Consider the following 15673-nt stretch of genomic DNA (forward strand, 5'->3'; position numbering starts at 1 on the left):
ATAATAATTATTAACTATAATGGTATTAATTTAAGATACACATACAAATAGAGAAAATCAATTTTAGTAAAATATTTTGTATACGTCATACATACATCGTGTGTGACACAAATAAGAAAATTCATGAGAAAAATATTGACAACAACTAAAAAAGTAGTTATTTTTTTTTTATAATATGTTGTCTTTAGACAGATTAACAACAGTACGACAAATATATCAAATAACTGATAATTAAATTGTATTAGTCAAAATGTCATTAATAATATTGTTTAAATCATTTAAACTAAATTCCAACAAAATTGATTTTTTTTTCAATATGTAGAATACAATTATTCCAGATCCTCCTTTAGTATAATCTCTGGATTGTTTAAGACAATTAATGAAAAAAAACTGATATATACCTAAATATATTTAAGTAGTAAGTGATTGTTCTTTTGGAGAATCTCTTCCTATTTTGTTTTGTATATGATTATACATTACCATAACTTAAACGAGGTTTTTTTTTATACTCTTCAGAATAAGAATTCCCACTCGCTTGACAAAAACTCATCTTGTTTGCGCATGTCTGTTGGCAGTGCCGCCGCCGCAGCCAATGTTCCGCAGGTGTATACGTATACGATAGCGATGGGTGACGGCAGCTGTCGACAACTGATGACCAATCACAGCGTAGCTGACACTCACCAGGGGGGCTGACGGCTGATCAAATGAAAGTGGGAATTCTTATTCTGAGTAGAGTATATAACTATAAACAATATTGTTTATGTAAGGGTTACATGGATAATAATACACAAGACATTGTCAACGAACATGGAAAACATAATCTATAATATTGATTAGGTTAAAAAGAAAACATTATTATGATGAGGGAAGTGGTGGGTGGTCTGGAGGTATTCACTTACTACTTCTGTACATCAACAATCAAATTACTTATTAAGGAGTTTACCAAGTTACTTAGATAGTTAACTTACATAAAAGGAAACACCAATGTCTTCTTCTGCAGAAGCTAGGTTGCTGATGTATATTATGTTATTATACAAATAAAATATTTTAAGGTGCTAACGATGTTACAGCCGTTCCATTATACTGACGACATTGCCATGTAATGCGTTCCATTACACATGATGCCGACAGCCTAGCTTCAGCATCATGATCCCAACACTCTTCCATTGTATCACACAGAGCTATTAAACCCTAAAAATAATTTTAACGGTGTCATATATTAATAGATGCAATATTTTTAGATAATTTTTAATAATTTCTTACTGGATGTGATTTCCAGCTATCTTTAAAAGCAGGTCTTAGTTTTTTATGTACTACACATTCTTGCATGTCTTCCAATGATGGATGTTGTCCTACTTCTTCTTCGAAAGGTAACCTATAATCTGGTATAGCACCTTGTTGTGCTGTACATCTGGTTGCTAATTCCCATAGTACTAATCCACATGCATACATGTCTATTCTTAAAAACGCATCCCTGGAAAAATTTATCGCCCCTTCTAGTACTTCTGGTGCCATGTATCTTCTTGTGCCAACCTAGATAATTAATAAAAATTAATTTTATCCTTTAGTGTTGGAGGTAATAATAGGTATTTACCTGCCCATGTGTATCACCACACGACTTGCCTGGCTGAAAAACCAAAGCAAGACCAAAATCAGCAATACACGCAGTTAAATCATGTTTTAGTAAAACATTGTTGCTCTTAAAATCTCTATGAGCAATGGCTGGCTTATACTGATCTGCACGTTCTGATGGAATCTCTTCATGCAAATGCATCAAACCCCTAAAACAAAATAATGATTAAAAAACGTGGAAATGTTAAACAAACTATATAATATTTTACCTAGCCATAGACTGGGCAATATGACAAAGCTGATCCCAAGTTAATATATTAGATTTTAAGAAGTCGCATAATGATCCATAGTCATGATAAGCGGTAATCAACCAATATTCATTTTTGGCACCTTCAATAACACTAGCATGTTTTTCAGCTCCAATGAAGGATAGCATATTATCGTGTTGCATGTGTGGTAATTGATAAATGTCTTGTTCAACCAACCATGAATTTTTATCCTTAAATCAAAATAATAATGTACACTAGTAAAAAAAAAAAAATATAATTTTAATATTGAAATTGTTACCTGAGGAGGGAATATTTTAACAGCCACTGTATCTTTCTTGTGAAGAGCTTTCCAAACAGCACCATATCGACCCCTTGCCTTCACTTCAACGAGTTGTATTGGACGATTGCTAAGTATTGGAGAACAATTTCCTAAGTGGGAGCTATCAGACGACGGAACCTAAATACACAGGAAATAATTTGTTATCAAAATTAAACAAAATTAAAGCAAACAGTTTGTGTGATGTACACCATTAGCTAAACTTACCCACTAAAGATTTAAATTCCAAAGTAAGTTATGTTAAAAAAAAAAAAAACCAATAGTAAATTATAATATATTTTTTTAATTATGCATGAATTGTAGATTAGGAATGACTAAACAAAAGGTAATGTATTGATTATTGAATTTTAATACAATGATGATACTAAAAAATTTTTATTTTAACTTTTTAATTTTAAGTTAAAGCATATTAATCTTATTCCTTTAAGAAGATCATAGATTTATAAATATAATAACAGTTTTAATTGAATTGAATTATAGAGTATGGAATAATTTAAATTAAGGAGATACTGAAATCCAAGAAAAAATTGGTAAATAAAGTTTTCTGGATTTTGGAATTTATTTAAATACAGAAATATGCTTAAAATAGAAAGTTGTGTAGAAATTGTTATTCATACACAACAGACCTAATTATAATTCTTAAAAAAATGTGTGGCTTAATTTACAATTTATATTTGTTTTCTTATCTAAAATACAATACAAATATCAATATCTTTACCACAAATAATTATTTTACAGCTACAACATTAAATTAATGAAAACTAATAGAGGATATCAGTGCAATATTTTTGAACCTTCAAATTTGATCAAATTTAATAGTACAGTAGAAACTCGATTAACCGTCACTCTCTGTTATCTGTCATTGTCCAAAAAAACAACATATGCAACGCAGGTCTTACTTCTCCGTAAAATGCGGAACTTTGCCGCTCAAAAATCATAAGTCTCAAAGAAATAAAAGAGGATGACAAATTATTTTTTAAAGTATGTAATATGTATGTATGTATTTTTTTTGTATGTACACACGTTGTAGAATATATAGGTACGTTTATGGATGATTTTCTATTAACCGTATATTCGGTTAACTGTCATAGTCTCGGTCCCAACAGTGACAGTTAATCGAGTTTTTATAGGTATAGGTATTTTTTACATGTTCGCTGAAGATGACATTTTGTTTGATTGCATGTGCGTAGGATATTTTATGGCGTAATTTTTAAGTTTGTTTTCTATTAGTTTTATTTTGACTACCGTTAGATTTTAATCTCTTTTTAGTCATCAGCTTTGTTCAGTGTATATTACTGAATATGCGTGTGAAATTAGTATCTTAATTTACTTTTTAGACCCATAAGTGTGCGCAGAATTTCTGGTAGGGTAGTCATACACACACACACACACACACACACACACACACACACACACACACACACACACACACAATATTACCTATTTATATTTATATTCACATATAAAAACTAATTTGAATGGGGTAACCTCATTTAACTACATTTACAACAGTAAAAAAGTATTTTATGAATGACTATTAATTATCATAATAATAATATTGAATATTGAGGGGGTAGTTTGCAGAGTAGTCAAGTGCCTAACATGACTAACCCGTGCGCACGCTTATGTTTAGGCCCACAATAACATGTAGTTTTGATTAGCACAGGGGTGTGTATAAAACATTTCGATATGCAGTGAACGTGAAAATAATTGAAATTATACTCTATCCAGAATAAGAACGCACCAGGCGGCCACGGGCAAAACCGGTTTTGTTACGTAAATTTGGTGCACTCTTAGCCTGTATAGAGTATACAATTATTAGGGAAGTTGTATTAAACATATTTATTAAGAAATAAATTATTAAATGATAAGAGTATAATAATTAAAATAGTATGTTGTGTGGCAAGGACGGGAAGTGAGCTATTTCAGTCGCCTGCGAGGGTTGCATTTCACCCAAAACTGAAATTGCCATTCTGCATGAGCCACACATACTATTTTTTTGTCACGTTTAACAACCGGCACTTTTGGGAATTCCGCTTTACCACCTGCTGGATGGAAAAAGATCGCTTTCCAACACTTCAACCAAAAACTAACTTTTGGAATATTTTATCCAACAAAAAGTAATTACTACCAAAGAAAAAGAAGAATTTAATGTACTTACATGAGAAAATTGAGGTATTTTTCTTCGTTTGTAAACCCAATAGACAAATAGAAACATACTTGCAACAGCTACCAAAGGTATGGTAGAAAACACTATAGTATGTATTAATTCATTCTCATCACGTAATGGTTTTGCAGCTAAGATAGAAAAATGTATTTATTGTTAAATTGTTTGTATAAATGAAATTTTATGTGTATTATTTACATGTAGTCTCTATTCGAGGAGTTGTAGGTATAGGATCCCACATAATTTCCGAATTACAAAAATCACCTTCGCAACAACAAAACATTAAGCCATTAGGTTTCATTTCTTCTTTTTTGTCCTTGCATTGTTTTTGGCCTTGGCATTCAACATTGTTTAAAAAACAACCCTACAAATAATTATTAAAATAAAAACATGATCAAATTAAACATAATTCTATTAAAATTAGGTTAGATTACCTTAAGCTTAATTTCTAGTTTATTCGTCTTGGTATCGTTCGTCCAAACAGCATAACAATATGATGGTTTATCATTTTCTCCAGCTTTACAGTTTTGAATAGCACTAGTACAATCTTTTTCATTTTTATTGTTGTCACAAGAAGTTTGGTTGTAATAGTGGCATTTGGTTTCTTCGTATTTTTTGCGGCTAGCACAACTGCAAGTTGTTAGAAGTAATACAATACTACACCACATCCATATCCATAATTGTTGTTCCATTTTTTTCTCCAATTTCTTTTTTTTTACTGTTGTACAGTTTATTTTTATTTAAAAATTGTAATCTCCATAGTCTGAAAATATACAATTAAAAAATTAAATACACCGAGGATATAATTTTTAATTTAAAATAAGTACATAAATTTGAACAATAATAATATTTAACTTGCTACATAGACTTTATATATGCAGTGGTCTTGCTTATCAGGTCATCCGAGACGACATACAAAAAAAAAAAACACCTTTTTACAACTCGTAAACAAACTAAGCAGATAGATATTTTTAGCTAAGTTATTTTTTATGGTAAAATAGTTTTACCCGGGGTTTTACTTATCAAAAACTTATATTTTAAAACTGATTTTGTTTAATCTGGATGGGATTCTGTCCCTTCAAATCTGAAATAATAAGAATATTATAGCTGTGAAATAATAACTATTATATATATATATATTATATAATAGGTATATCAAATTTGTATTCTCAATTTTCATATGAAAATTGAACATTGAAAAATTCATAAAAGTATAGCATGTGGATATATAATTATGAGAGCTTAGAATTTAATGTACTAAAAATAATTAAATATTAATTTTAATATTTTAAATAATCCTAGAAATTGTTTCAATATAAAAAAATATAGGTATTCATTCAAAATGATATTACCAGGGGCGGATTGGCCTATCGGGAAACTTCCGTATGGGCCGGTTCTTGTGAGGGCCAGTATAATTTTTATAATATAATTACAAAAAAAAATTATATTTTTATAAATTAAGCATAAAATATATTTAAAAAATCAAATACCTACAAAGGTATTATTTTTAATATCTTAAACTATTGCAATTCATAGTAGGAATTTTGGTGTTTACACTATTTTCCCTCCAATTCACGGTAATGTATTATTTAGAAATCTGTGGTATTGGTATTTTAATTTTATACTCTATGGTAGAATTCAGTTAGTTGCGTGATAACATTTATAACCTTTTCATTATTTGTATGTATTTTGATTTTGAACTTTTTTACACAAACAAGTTACCAAGTCAGTTACAGTACTTATACAGACGTGTGTTTAGTGTAAAAATTCAATTGAACTGTGCAATTCAAATTATGTGTGAAAAACGAAAGAATGGTGGCGCTGAAAAGGTACGAGAAAAAAAGTAAAAAATGTTCATGGGACCTATTTACGTGGAACCTTGTTTTAGATTTTCAATCCTTAGCTATAAAGTTGAACATTTTATAAATTTTTAACTACAAAATAATTATTTAATTTGATACATTTTGTCATAATTTGAACTTTAAATGCCTATAAAATGTGCGTCTATGTATGTTTAATATTTTTCAATTGCTATTGTAAAAATATATCAGGAGCCTTGAAAAAAAAAACTAAAAAATTTAAATTTGAAATGTTTCGTAGATAGATCAAAGATTTTTTATGAAAGATCAAATTATCTTCAAAATTGTATGGTGTATATAAAATGCTAATATAAACATTCAGTGAAATTTTCAAGGATCTACAGTCATTTGTTTTTTAAATACAACAAAATGAGAAAATCGTTACATGAGAAATCGAGTGAATATCAAATGTAAAAATATGAATTTCAAACGCTCATAAAAATTTAATTTGACTTGCTTGAAGACATTTTTTTTTTGAAAAAGGTTGACAAACTTATGAGTAATCTTGTCTTACATTTTAAAATCTTAGATTTAAAAAGAAAATTTTTCATGAATTTTTAACTCAAAATAATTTGCATATTTTCGCCATTTTTACGTATTTTGACAATATTTGAACTTTAGATGCTTATAAAAAATTTGTGATCGTGGATATTTAATTTTTTTCATCTGTCTTTGAAACAATATACTAGAAGACTTCTATTAATTTTCAAGCTTTTTTAACCAACAAATAAAATTTTATTGATATTTATAGAAAAAAAAACTAAAAAAAATGGACAATGAAAATGTACCTTAAACAGCTCAAAATAAGTCAAAATATTTGGAAAATGTTATGATGTATAGAAAACGCTATAATATAAACATTCATTCAAATTTCATGTTCCTACGGTGATTTGTTTTAAAGTTGCACCAAAAACCAAAATCGATTTTCTCGAAAACAGATTTTGCGTAAAAATGTCTGTTTTTCCTTAATTTTTCATGGCGCTTTTGAAAACTACTGGAAAATGTTTACATTTGACGTTCCAAAGTACCAACTAGATTAACTTTTCTATCATGAAATAGATAGGGGGGGGGGGGGTATATTTGCGGTGCAGGGCCGGTTTGATCCATATTTCCCGGGCCAAAAAAATTCGCCAATCCGCCCCTGGATATTACCTATATTGTAATTTAACTACATGGATTGAATCCAAATTCCAAAGTACTTAGAATGAATAAAATTACATTCATATGAGAAAGAATGAGAATTTATAAAGAAACTTGGAAAAATTATAACAAAAAAAGTGAATCAGGGATCATTTACTAATCCTAATTATAACATCATTTAGGTTGGCGGTGCCGTGGTGGACGGATACACTGTGTCGATGTGTCCTCTCTCTGAACAGAGTTTAAGATGATCAGTGCCATTAGTAGATTAATTTGGGCCCCTTGTGTAATTAAATTAATGAGGAGCCCCTCTAGAAAATGGAAAAATTATAATATTATCTGTTCAAATGGTACCTATTTACTTATGTTACTAAATTATTTTTGTTTAATGAACTTCAACAGTTACTTGTTATACAGGCCGCAAAAGAAAAGTTTATGTACGATAAAGTGTACAAAATAAAATCGATCAATTGATGAATCTTCATTAATAATTATTATAACAAAATGGTTTTGATTTATTTCTTTCAAGATATTTTAAAATTTTTATCATTGGGCCTCATTATAAGCTGGGGCCCTGGGCCTGTGTGTGTTTGAAACATCCAGTTATTGCGGCACTGAAGTTAATAGCTAAAAGTGTTAAGTAATTGTAATATGAAATGTCAACTTTGCTACACTGGTTATAGTTATGTATATTTTATAATTAAAAATTAATGAAGCTTTAGATCATTGTTTTATTTTATTTTAGAATGTTCAATAATAATAATTGTTGTGTAATTGTGTGAAACCCTAGGGTGATCATGTGTCAAAAAGTTTAATTTTAGAACTTGTCTCTTTGACTGATATATTGTTAAATAAGCTAAATATAGGTAGTGTCGTATACGCCGATCACAGACGTACACTACCTTTTAATTACAATAAGCACTTTTATTAAAACGTTGACGTTCAGTGGCAATCGAGTCACACAATCAACACTCACTGTCCCCGTTTCTGTCTTAACATGTTCCTTATATCTTAAACATAAAATCGAATAACTATCGAATAATATCGATTGTCCTAAGATTAAATTATACATAATTGTTATTATATTAGATTATTGTTGTCTTAACCTAGTTTTTATGTACTAACATTTCTTATTACTACATCCTTTCAACTTATATCTGTATTAAACAATTAATACAACAGTAGGGACAGATTGAAAAATATACATTTTTAAATTTCTAAATAATAATTGATGTTTTATGATGAGACAGATACCTGGCTAGGTAGAGCTTAGATCTGTTTAAAGCCTGCTCCGACATTTCAAACTTTTAACTGATTTTTATTTATTATTATTACGTGAATATACTTAAGTTATTTTATTGTTGTATTATTTGTATTGTGAATTAATTAATTAAATTAATATATAATGTTTCAATATACAAATCTAAAAATTAAAATTGATGTAAATTAATCTATGTAGGTATCCACGGTTTTAGATTTACCTTAAGTATACAAAAGGTAGATATATTTTTCAATGTATTATGTACAATATAATGTATTATGGTATCAGAATAATTGTACCTTCTTAATCGAAAATAACCACAACAAAAATATGTTTAGTCAAAAAAGTAATAAACGAGATTTTTCTTCAGTAGAAAAAGAACTGATTAATGGTAAGTATTAATTTAACATTGTTTAGTGTTTACTGTAAAATAAAATCTGATATAATATCATTTTGCATTGACAATCTCAAGGATTTTTTTCAACACCTTAATCAACCAGAATAAATTTACATTTAACCATAACTAGAAAAGTTAATTATGCCTAATCCCTTGAATTCAATAACCAGAATTTTCTTTTAATACTACCGGAATAAATGATTCCAGTGGAAAGCCTTTACTAGAAATTATTTGGCTAAAATTGTTGTTTCTTAAAAACTCTTATTCAAAATATAATTAAAAAATAATATAGCAATATACCTATATAAATAATAATACCATGAATAAAAACAAGCAATAATATTGATTAGTATAGACAATTGTTGTTAAGTAATAAATTCATTTATAACTCGATTTATAATATTTAAATTCTTAGGTTTGTTTTTGAAACTTATTTTTAGTTTATCTAGCAACAAAATATACGTAAATTATTAATATTCATTCAAAATATTTTGTTTTTAATCTATGTATCCCAAGACAAACCTATGTTAAATCAGATTCTGAACTAATACCTTTGATGTTTTTTAATCAACATGAAGGTAAATATATTAAAAATGATTAAATATATCAAGCCATTATTATCATATTGTAAATAGGTATTTTTAAATTTTGATTTTATAAAATTATATTACTTTCTAATATGACCTTTCGTAAGGCTAAGCTGACAAACTTATATCAGCTTATCCCCTGCGTTATTATTATTTTTTTTTTTGCATGCTCTATTGTATTTAAATAGACCTTAGTCATATTTTGTTTTAGTCGTTTTAGAACAAGAATACATTTCTTATATGAATTATTACTTTGCAAATAGATTTATAGAAATAAAGATAACCTAGTTAAATAAAGCTTAAAGTACCAAGACTGAAGTGCTAAATTGTTATTTAAATTTTTTTTGATGTACTTATTGTTGAAAACAGTGAACAATGAGTTGCAATAATTAATGTACTTTGTAACTGTACAATATATCAATTTGTGTACATACAACGGTAAAACGGTTGTCACTTTCTGTTATTAACCTAATACATTTACAGTCTTATGAAATAGTTATTGATTGATTGTAATTAACTAAACAATATTTTTAGGTTAAATCAACAACTATAACCAAAATATTTAAAGAATTTAGTTGCAAGTTGCGTAAAAAATTAAAAATTAATATTTATCAAATGTATTGCATGTTAATTCATATTATTTGATTTATGAAAGATTTCTGATACACAATGAAAATCTAAGTTTTATTTAAAGCATTGATAATATAAACTGTAGTACCTAGCTAATCCTAATATGTAAGTTATACCTACATGAAGTATAGATCTGCATTAAGTGTGATTAGTATGAACTTTAAATCATACAATATCATTGTTACTTTGTCCATAGATATTAAGGGAAAATATACAGATTTAAAGAAAGAATGTATTTCGATAATATTATAATAATATGCACACAATATTTGTTTGTTAACTTCAAACGGGTGAACTTAAACAACGAATCTACAAAACAATAGTGCAATACTACGGATTCATCGTTGCGAGAACTTAATAGTAGTCTTCGGAAATGTCTTGTGCATGATTGACTAAAATATGATTTCAGTACATTTAGTATTGTTTTGCCTCAGATGGAGCTTTGATGTTAGGATATTATATTTTTACTCACCGAGATTACATGCGATGGAGTATTGGCGATGTTGCTGCACGTCGTCGAATACAAACGCTCAGCTGAGTCTGCATTGTACGCTACACGAGACGTATTAACGCACGTTAAATTGTTAAGTCGGAAGAAAACGCACATCAATTACAAACAAATATGCGAATTTGCGATAATAACATTAATAACAAGAATTTTTAGTGATTTTTTCACAACAAAAACAATATGGACGACCCCTATAAAAAAAAAAGGATTATTGCACACGGAAACAGTGTGACCAAATAATATATATTGTAGACAATTTGATAAATTATTGAACTTTATTTGATTTTTATCGTTCAATAATGTAAAAGCACTATTTTTAAAACCCTACACAATAAAAAATAAATTTTAAATTTAATAGAAAACGTTTGTTTAACACTTTAACGAGGATATTGGTGTTTAAATTTGAACAGTTTTCATCCCAAGCGTCGATTAATCATCCCTTTTTGAGTTAATTATAATGATAACCTCAGCCTTAAAAGATAATTGTGACGATAACATCCAATCATAATGTGATAACGTTATGTTATTATTTTCATTTTTTCTTGTTATTATTATCATTTATAAAATATATAATTGATAAAAGATACAAGTGTCAAGTTTGTTATTTTAATTTTTCACACGTGACTTTTTTAGAATTGTATTTTTCTTAATTATATTAAAATTTAAACGAAATGGGGAAGACAAAAAAAAAGAATATGAGAAGTGGAGTTGACAAGCCATATCCTAATTTGGCCGATCAGATTGTTAGTGATCGGGTAGTCTCAAAAAAGAAAGAACCAAAGATACGGTTACGCCAGGATGAAAGAGAAGAGGTATTGACTCGAGAAATGTATACAAATTTATAGTAATTTAAGTTTTAATTTATTATTGGATAATTTTATAATTTAGGTTATTGGTTCACAACTGTCCAGACGTATATTGGATCAAGTAAGAGAACAAAAGCAAGAAATAACTGAAAGCGGTAAGTTGAATGACAGTATTTGAATTAACTATATGGGTTTAATGTTAACTTTAATTATATATGTGTTATTTTATCATCTTAGAGGGCACAAACAAAAATCTACTCACATCATTAGGCTCAGGATCTGATTCAGAGGAAGATGAAGAAGAAAAACCAATGTTTGGCGAAGGAGAAGATGAAGATTATTATGAACAACTGGTAAATATAATGAAAATAAAAGTAAAATTATCATACATTGTATGTCTATTGTCTTTTTTTAAAGGAAATTAATGCAGATGATGAAAAAGCTCTAGAAATGTTTATGTCTAAAAAACCTGAAGCTCGATTAACTTTAGCTGATATGATCTTGGAAAAAATTACTGAAAAACAAACTGAAATTCAAACTCAATTTACAGATGCTGAAAGTAGGTTATCAAACTTTTTTAAATGTTCCTCATTGATTAAAAATAAATAAATAAAATACTACTAAATAGCAGCTGGTCCATATGATATTAGTTTCTAATTAAAAATAGGTATAATAATGAATATTTTGTGTTATTGAATATAATTTGTAGGTGTCCAATTACAAGATGTAGATCCACGTGTAATTCAAATGTACAAAGGTGTTAAACAAGTGCTAACTACATATCGAAGTGGAAAATTGCCTAAAGCATTCAAATTGATTCCAAAATTGCGAAATTGGGAGCAAATTTTGTACATAACTGGTTAGTTACGCTTGACTTGGTTAACAATAAGACATTTATTAATTATTCTTTTTTTGATTTAGAGCCTTCTACATGGAGTGCTGCAGCAATGTATCAGGGTGTTCGTATATTCGCATCTAATTTAAAAGAAAATATGGCTCAAAGATTCTACAATCTTGTTTTGCTACCTAGAGTTAGAGATGATATAGACGAGTATAAAAAATTAAATTTTCATCTTTATCAAGCATTGAAAAAAGCTTTGTTCAAACCTGGAGCTTTCATGAAAGGAATACTTATTCCCTTGTGTGAAGTAGGTATTTTATGGTAACACTTTAAACTTGTCCTTCCATTAATAAATATATATTATTTTCTTTTAGAGTGGTACTTGTACTTTACGAGAGGCGATTATTATTGGATCAGTTATAGGCAAAAATTCTATCCCAATGTTACATTCAGCAGCAGCTATATTGAAATTAGCTGAGATGGAATATAATGGAGCTACATCAATATTTCTCAGAATACTTTTTGATAAAAAATATGCTCTTCCATATAGGGTTGTAGATGCAGTTGTTTTCCATTTTCTTGGGTATGATAATGTGAAAAGTTTTTTTAATTTTTTATAATTAATATAATGACTATTTTATATTTTATGCATTAGATTTGAGCATGATGACAGAGAATTGCCAGTTTTGTGGCATCAATCGTTTTTAACATTTGCTCAACGTTATAAGACAGATATAAGCTCTGAACAGAAAAAAGCATTGTTAAAGTTACTCAGAACAAAATCACATCACACTATTACACCAGACATTCGCCGTGAATTAGAAAGCTCCAAATGTAGAGATATAGAAATGCCTGAGCCTATGTAAACAGCTTATGTTGATATGATAAAAATCATTATTCTTGTACGTAATATATTATGTTGATTAATTTATCATTTTCTTTATATTAAACACTTGAACTGATCTATTGAATGTACACTAATTTTTACACAAAACTGAGTTATAAATAAAAATTATTATCAGGATAATTAAAAAGAAAATAAACTACTACCTTTTCATGATCACAAAATAAATTAGTTATTAGTTACATTGGTATAAATCAAGATTCTATGATATGTAATTTCCACTTTGATTCAAAATTTTAAAATTTTCTGAATAGTAAATTAAAATTAAAATATTGACTATATTATTTTATTGCTACTCATATGCAATTGTTAAGGTGTATGGCTATTAGGTACCTCTATACTATAGTCTATAAAGTAGCTGGGCCCTCTTGTAGTAATGCCACTAGGAAAAATATAATGTTTAAACTATCATTGAGTTGATATATTTTACAATATTTAGATTAAGAACATAAAAATCCTTGCAAGAAAAAAAATGATTTGTAGCATATACAGACTGTGCCAACCTATATTTTATTATATATTTATATTGATATAAGTAATTTAATTTTCTATAAATAATATGGTACGTAGGTTTAAGTAATTTTTGGCAAAATTCAAATTGAAAATTGTATTATAATATTACTAGCTTTTACTCATGAGTCAATATACAAATGATCACTATTACGACATACCATAGAGCGGTCTGAATATTTGTGGTATAATACCTTGAAAGTTAGAATCATTTAATACATTTTAAAATTCATTGGGTTTGTGTATACTTAATAATAATATACATAGTGGTGAAAAGTTTAAATAAATCTCTTCAAATAACATATTTTTAAGTGCTAAGCAAACTAAAATCATTATTTTTTGTTGAAATACCTAACCAGTTTTGTTTGAATTTAAAATGTTCAAATGTCAATAAAAACAATAATGTATTTTTGATATTATTATGTTCCTGTTAGAATAACTTTTGAGGGAGGAACCTTCCATTAAATTGTTAATTGCTAGTTATTAAAATTGAAAATTTTTTGAAAAATCAAAAATATTTGTTAATTAAATGCTTATTGCTTATTAAATAAAAATTGAGCATGTGTATTTTTTATATTTTGTAATTGCTATAAGTTTAACTTATGAGGGATTCAGGATTGTATTTAATTTCAAGCTTTTTGATGAAGCATAATGCACTCCCATAAATAAACTAAAAAATCAAAATTTAAGGCTTCCTTTAAATAGCTTAAAATTAGTCGACATTTTTTGAAATTTTTTTTTGAAATCTCGAAAATTCAGAAATTATTTTACAGCTCTTAATTCATTAAAATTTCGATTATAAATTGAATTAACACAATTATTGTAATTTGTAATGCTGCTTGGTTCTTGATAAGTTGTTCTCATAGCAATTCAAAAATATTGAAGACAGAATCACAATTTTGTATTATAAGTTCAAATTTTGATGAAATTTGTCAAATCGTTAAAATGTTCAGGACTTGGTATTAGTGTATTACAATATTATGAATTGTATGAATTTTAAAACACAAAATATTTATCGTGATTTTGATGAATTTTTCTGTATTTCTCACTTTGTAGTAAACCCAAGACCTACGGTAGTTATTTCATGATTTTAATATAGTATGGGATACAAATTATACTTCTTGTAATTTTTAGGTACATGTAGGTATACGTGCAACTGCGCGAGTAGGAAATAATCTAACAAGCAGGAAGCCTAGAGCAAAGGCGAAAAAACAAGTTCAAACACTGGCAAAGTTGCAAAGCAAATTGTGACTAGGTATACTTTCAGTTTTAAGTTAATAGAAACAAAAATTAAGCCGTTTAACCGTAAATCATCTTTGAAATTGAAGGAATTGAATTTGAAGTACCTATAATATGATTATAATATGATGTTCTGCTCCAAAATGTGACGAGAGACACACACAAATAAAAGAACACACATTATATCGTAATTCGTAAGACCATTATACCTCCATTCTTAGGTCCGTTCCGCTCAGAACCTAAAAGTTATAGGTCCATTACCTGTCAATCGTCATTGGTCGTTATTAATTTCTTATAGCATCTGTAATCTGTACTAATAATGTATTTTACCTACCTACACTCAATAACAGTGTTTGTTTATATTTAAAAAATGTTTTAGAATAAACAATGCAACTGAGGCGGAATAATAATTATTACTACATGTAGATCGTGGTTTTATAGTGTGTTACCACTGGTTACCCTCCCTAATCATAAGATTCATGTCAACCTATTTTTTCTGTCAATAATCAAACCTACTTACTAGTTATTGTACATTAAAAATGTTATAGGTTGTGGATATATTTCAATATAATAATAAAAAAAAAATATCAGTGAAAGTGATAATACCTACATTGAAAAAATGGTAGGTACCTAAAAAGAGGAGTAT

General features: G+C 27.9%; 2 protein-coding genes across 3 annotated transcripts; one reads left to right on the forward strand and one right to left on the reverse strand.

Annotated features, from left to right (window-relative positions):
• Positions 1-665: 665 nt before the first annotated feature.
• On the reverse strand, positions 666-10915 carry LOC100163334 (activin receptor type-2B). Of its 2 annotated transcripts, XM_008190059.3 has the most exons (10): positions 10692-10915; positions 4780-5108; positions 4544-4709; positions 4340-4476; positions 2386-2388; positions 2140-2298; positions 1842-2071; positions 1595-1781; positions 1264-1533; positions 666-1191 (listed from the first exon to the last, which is right to left on the reverse strand). In XM_008190059.3, the coding sequence occupies exons 2-10, from the start codon at positions 5035-5037 to the stop codon at positions 1048-1050; spliced, it is 1554 nt and encodes a 517-aa protein (XP_008188281.1). In that variant the 5' UTR covers positions 5038-5108; positions 10692-10915; the 3' UTR covers positions 666-1047. The 2 variants fall into 2 exon arrangements, with proteins under 2 accessions (XP_008188281.1, XP_001943451.1); XM_001943416.5 differs by lacking the exon at positions 2386-2388 and having other exon boundaries at positions 10692-10913.
• Positions 10916-11302: 387 nt separating this feature from the next.
• Positions 11303-13303, forward strand: LOC100159994 (bystin). Its single transcript, NM_001293548.1, is given in 8 exon segments — positions 11303-11539; positions 11616-11688; positions 11771-11886; positions 11951-12092; positions 12243-12392; positions 12455-12681; positions 12749-12957; positions 13030-13303. Coding segments are annotated over 8 exon segments (1269 nt in total). The 5' UTR covers positions 11303-11398; the 3' UTR covers positions 13241-13303.
• The last annotated feature ends 2370 nt before the right edge of the window (positions 13304-15673 follow it).

This window comes from Acyrthosiphon pisum, chromosome A1 (genome assembly GCF_005508785.2).
Source record: "Acyrthosiphon pisum isolate AL4f chromosome A1, pea_aphid_22Mar2018_4r6ur, whole genome shotgun sequence".
Taxonomy (NCBI): Eukaryota; Metazoa; Arthropoda; class Insecta; order Hemiptera; family Aphididae; genus Acyrthosiphon; species Acyrthosiphon pisum.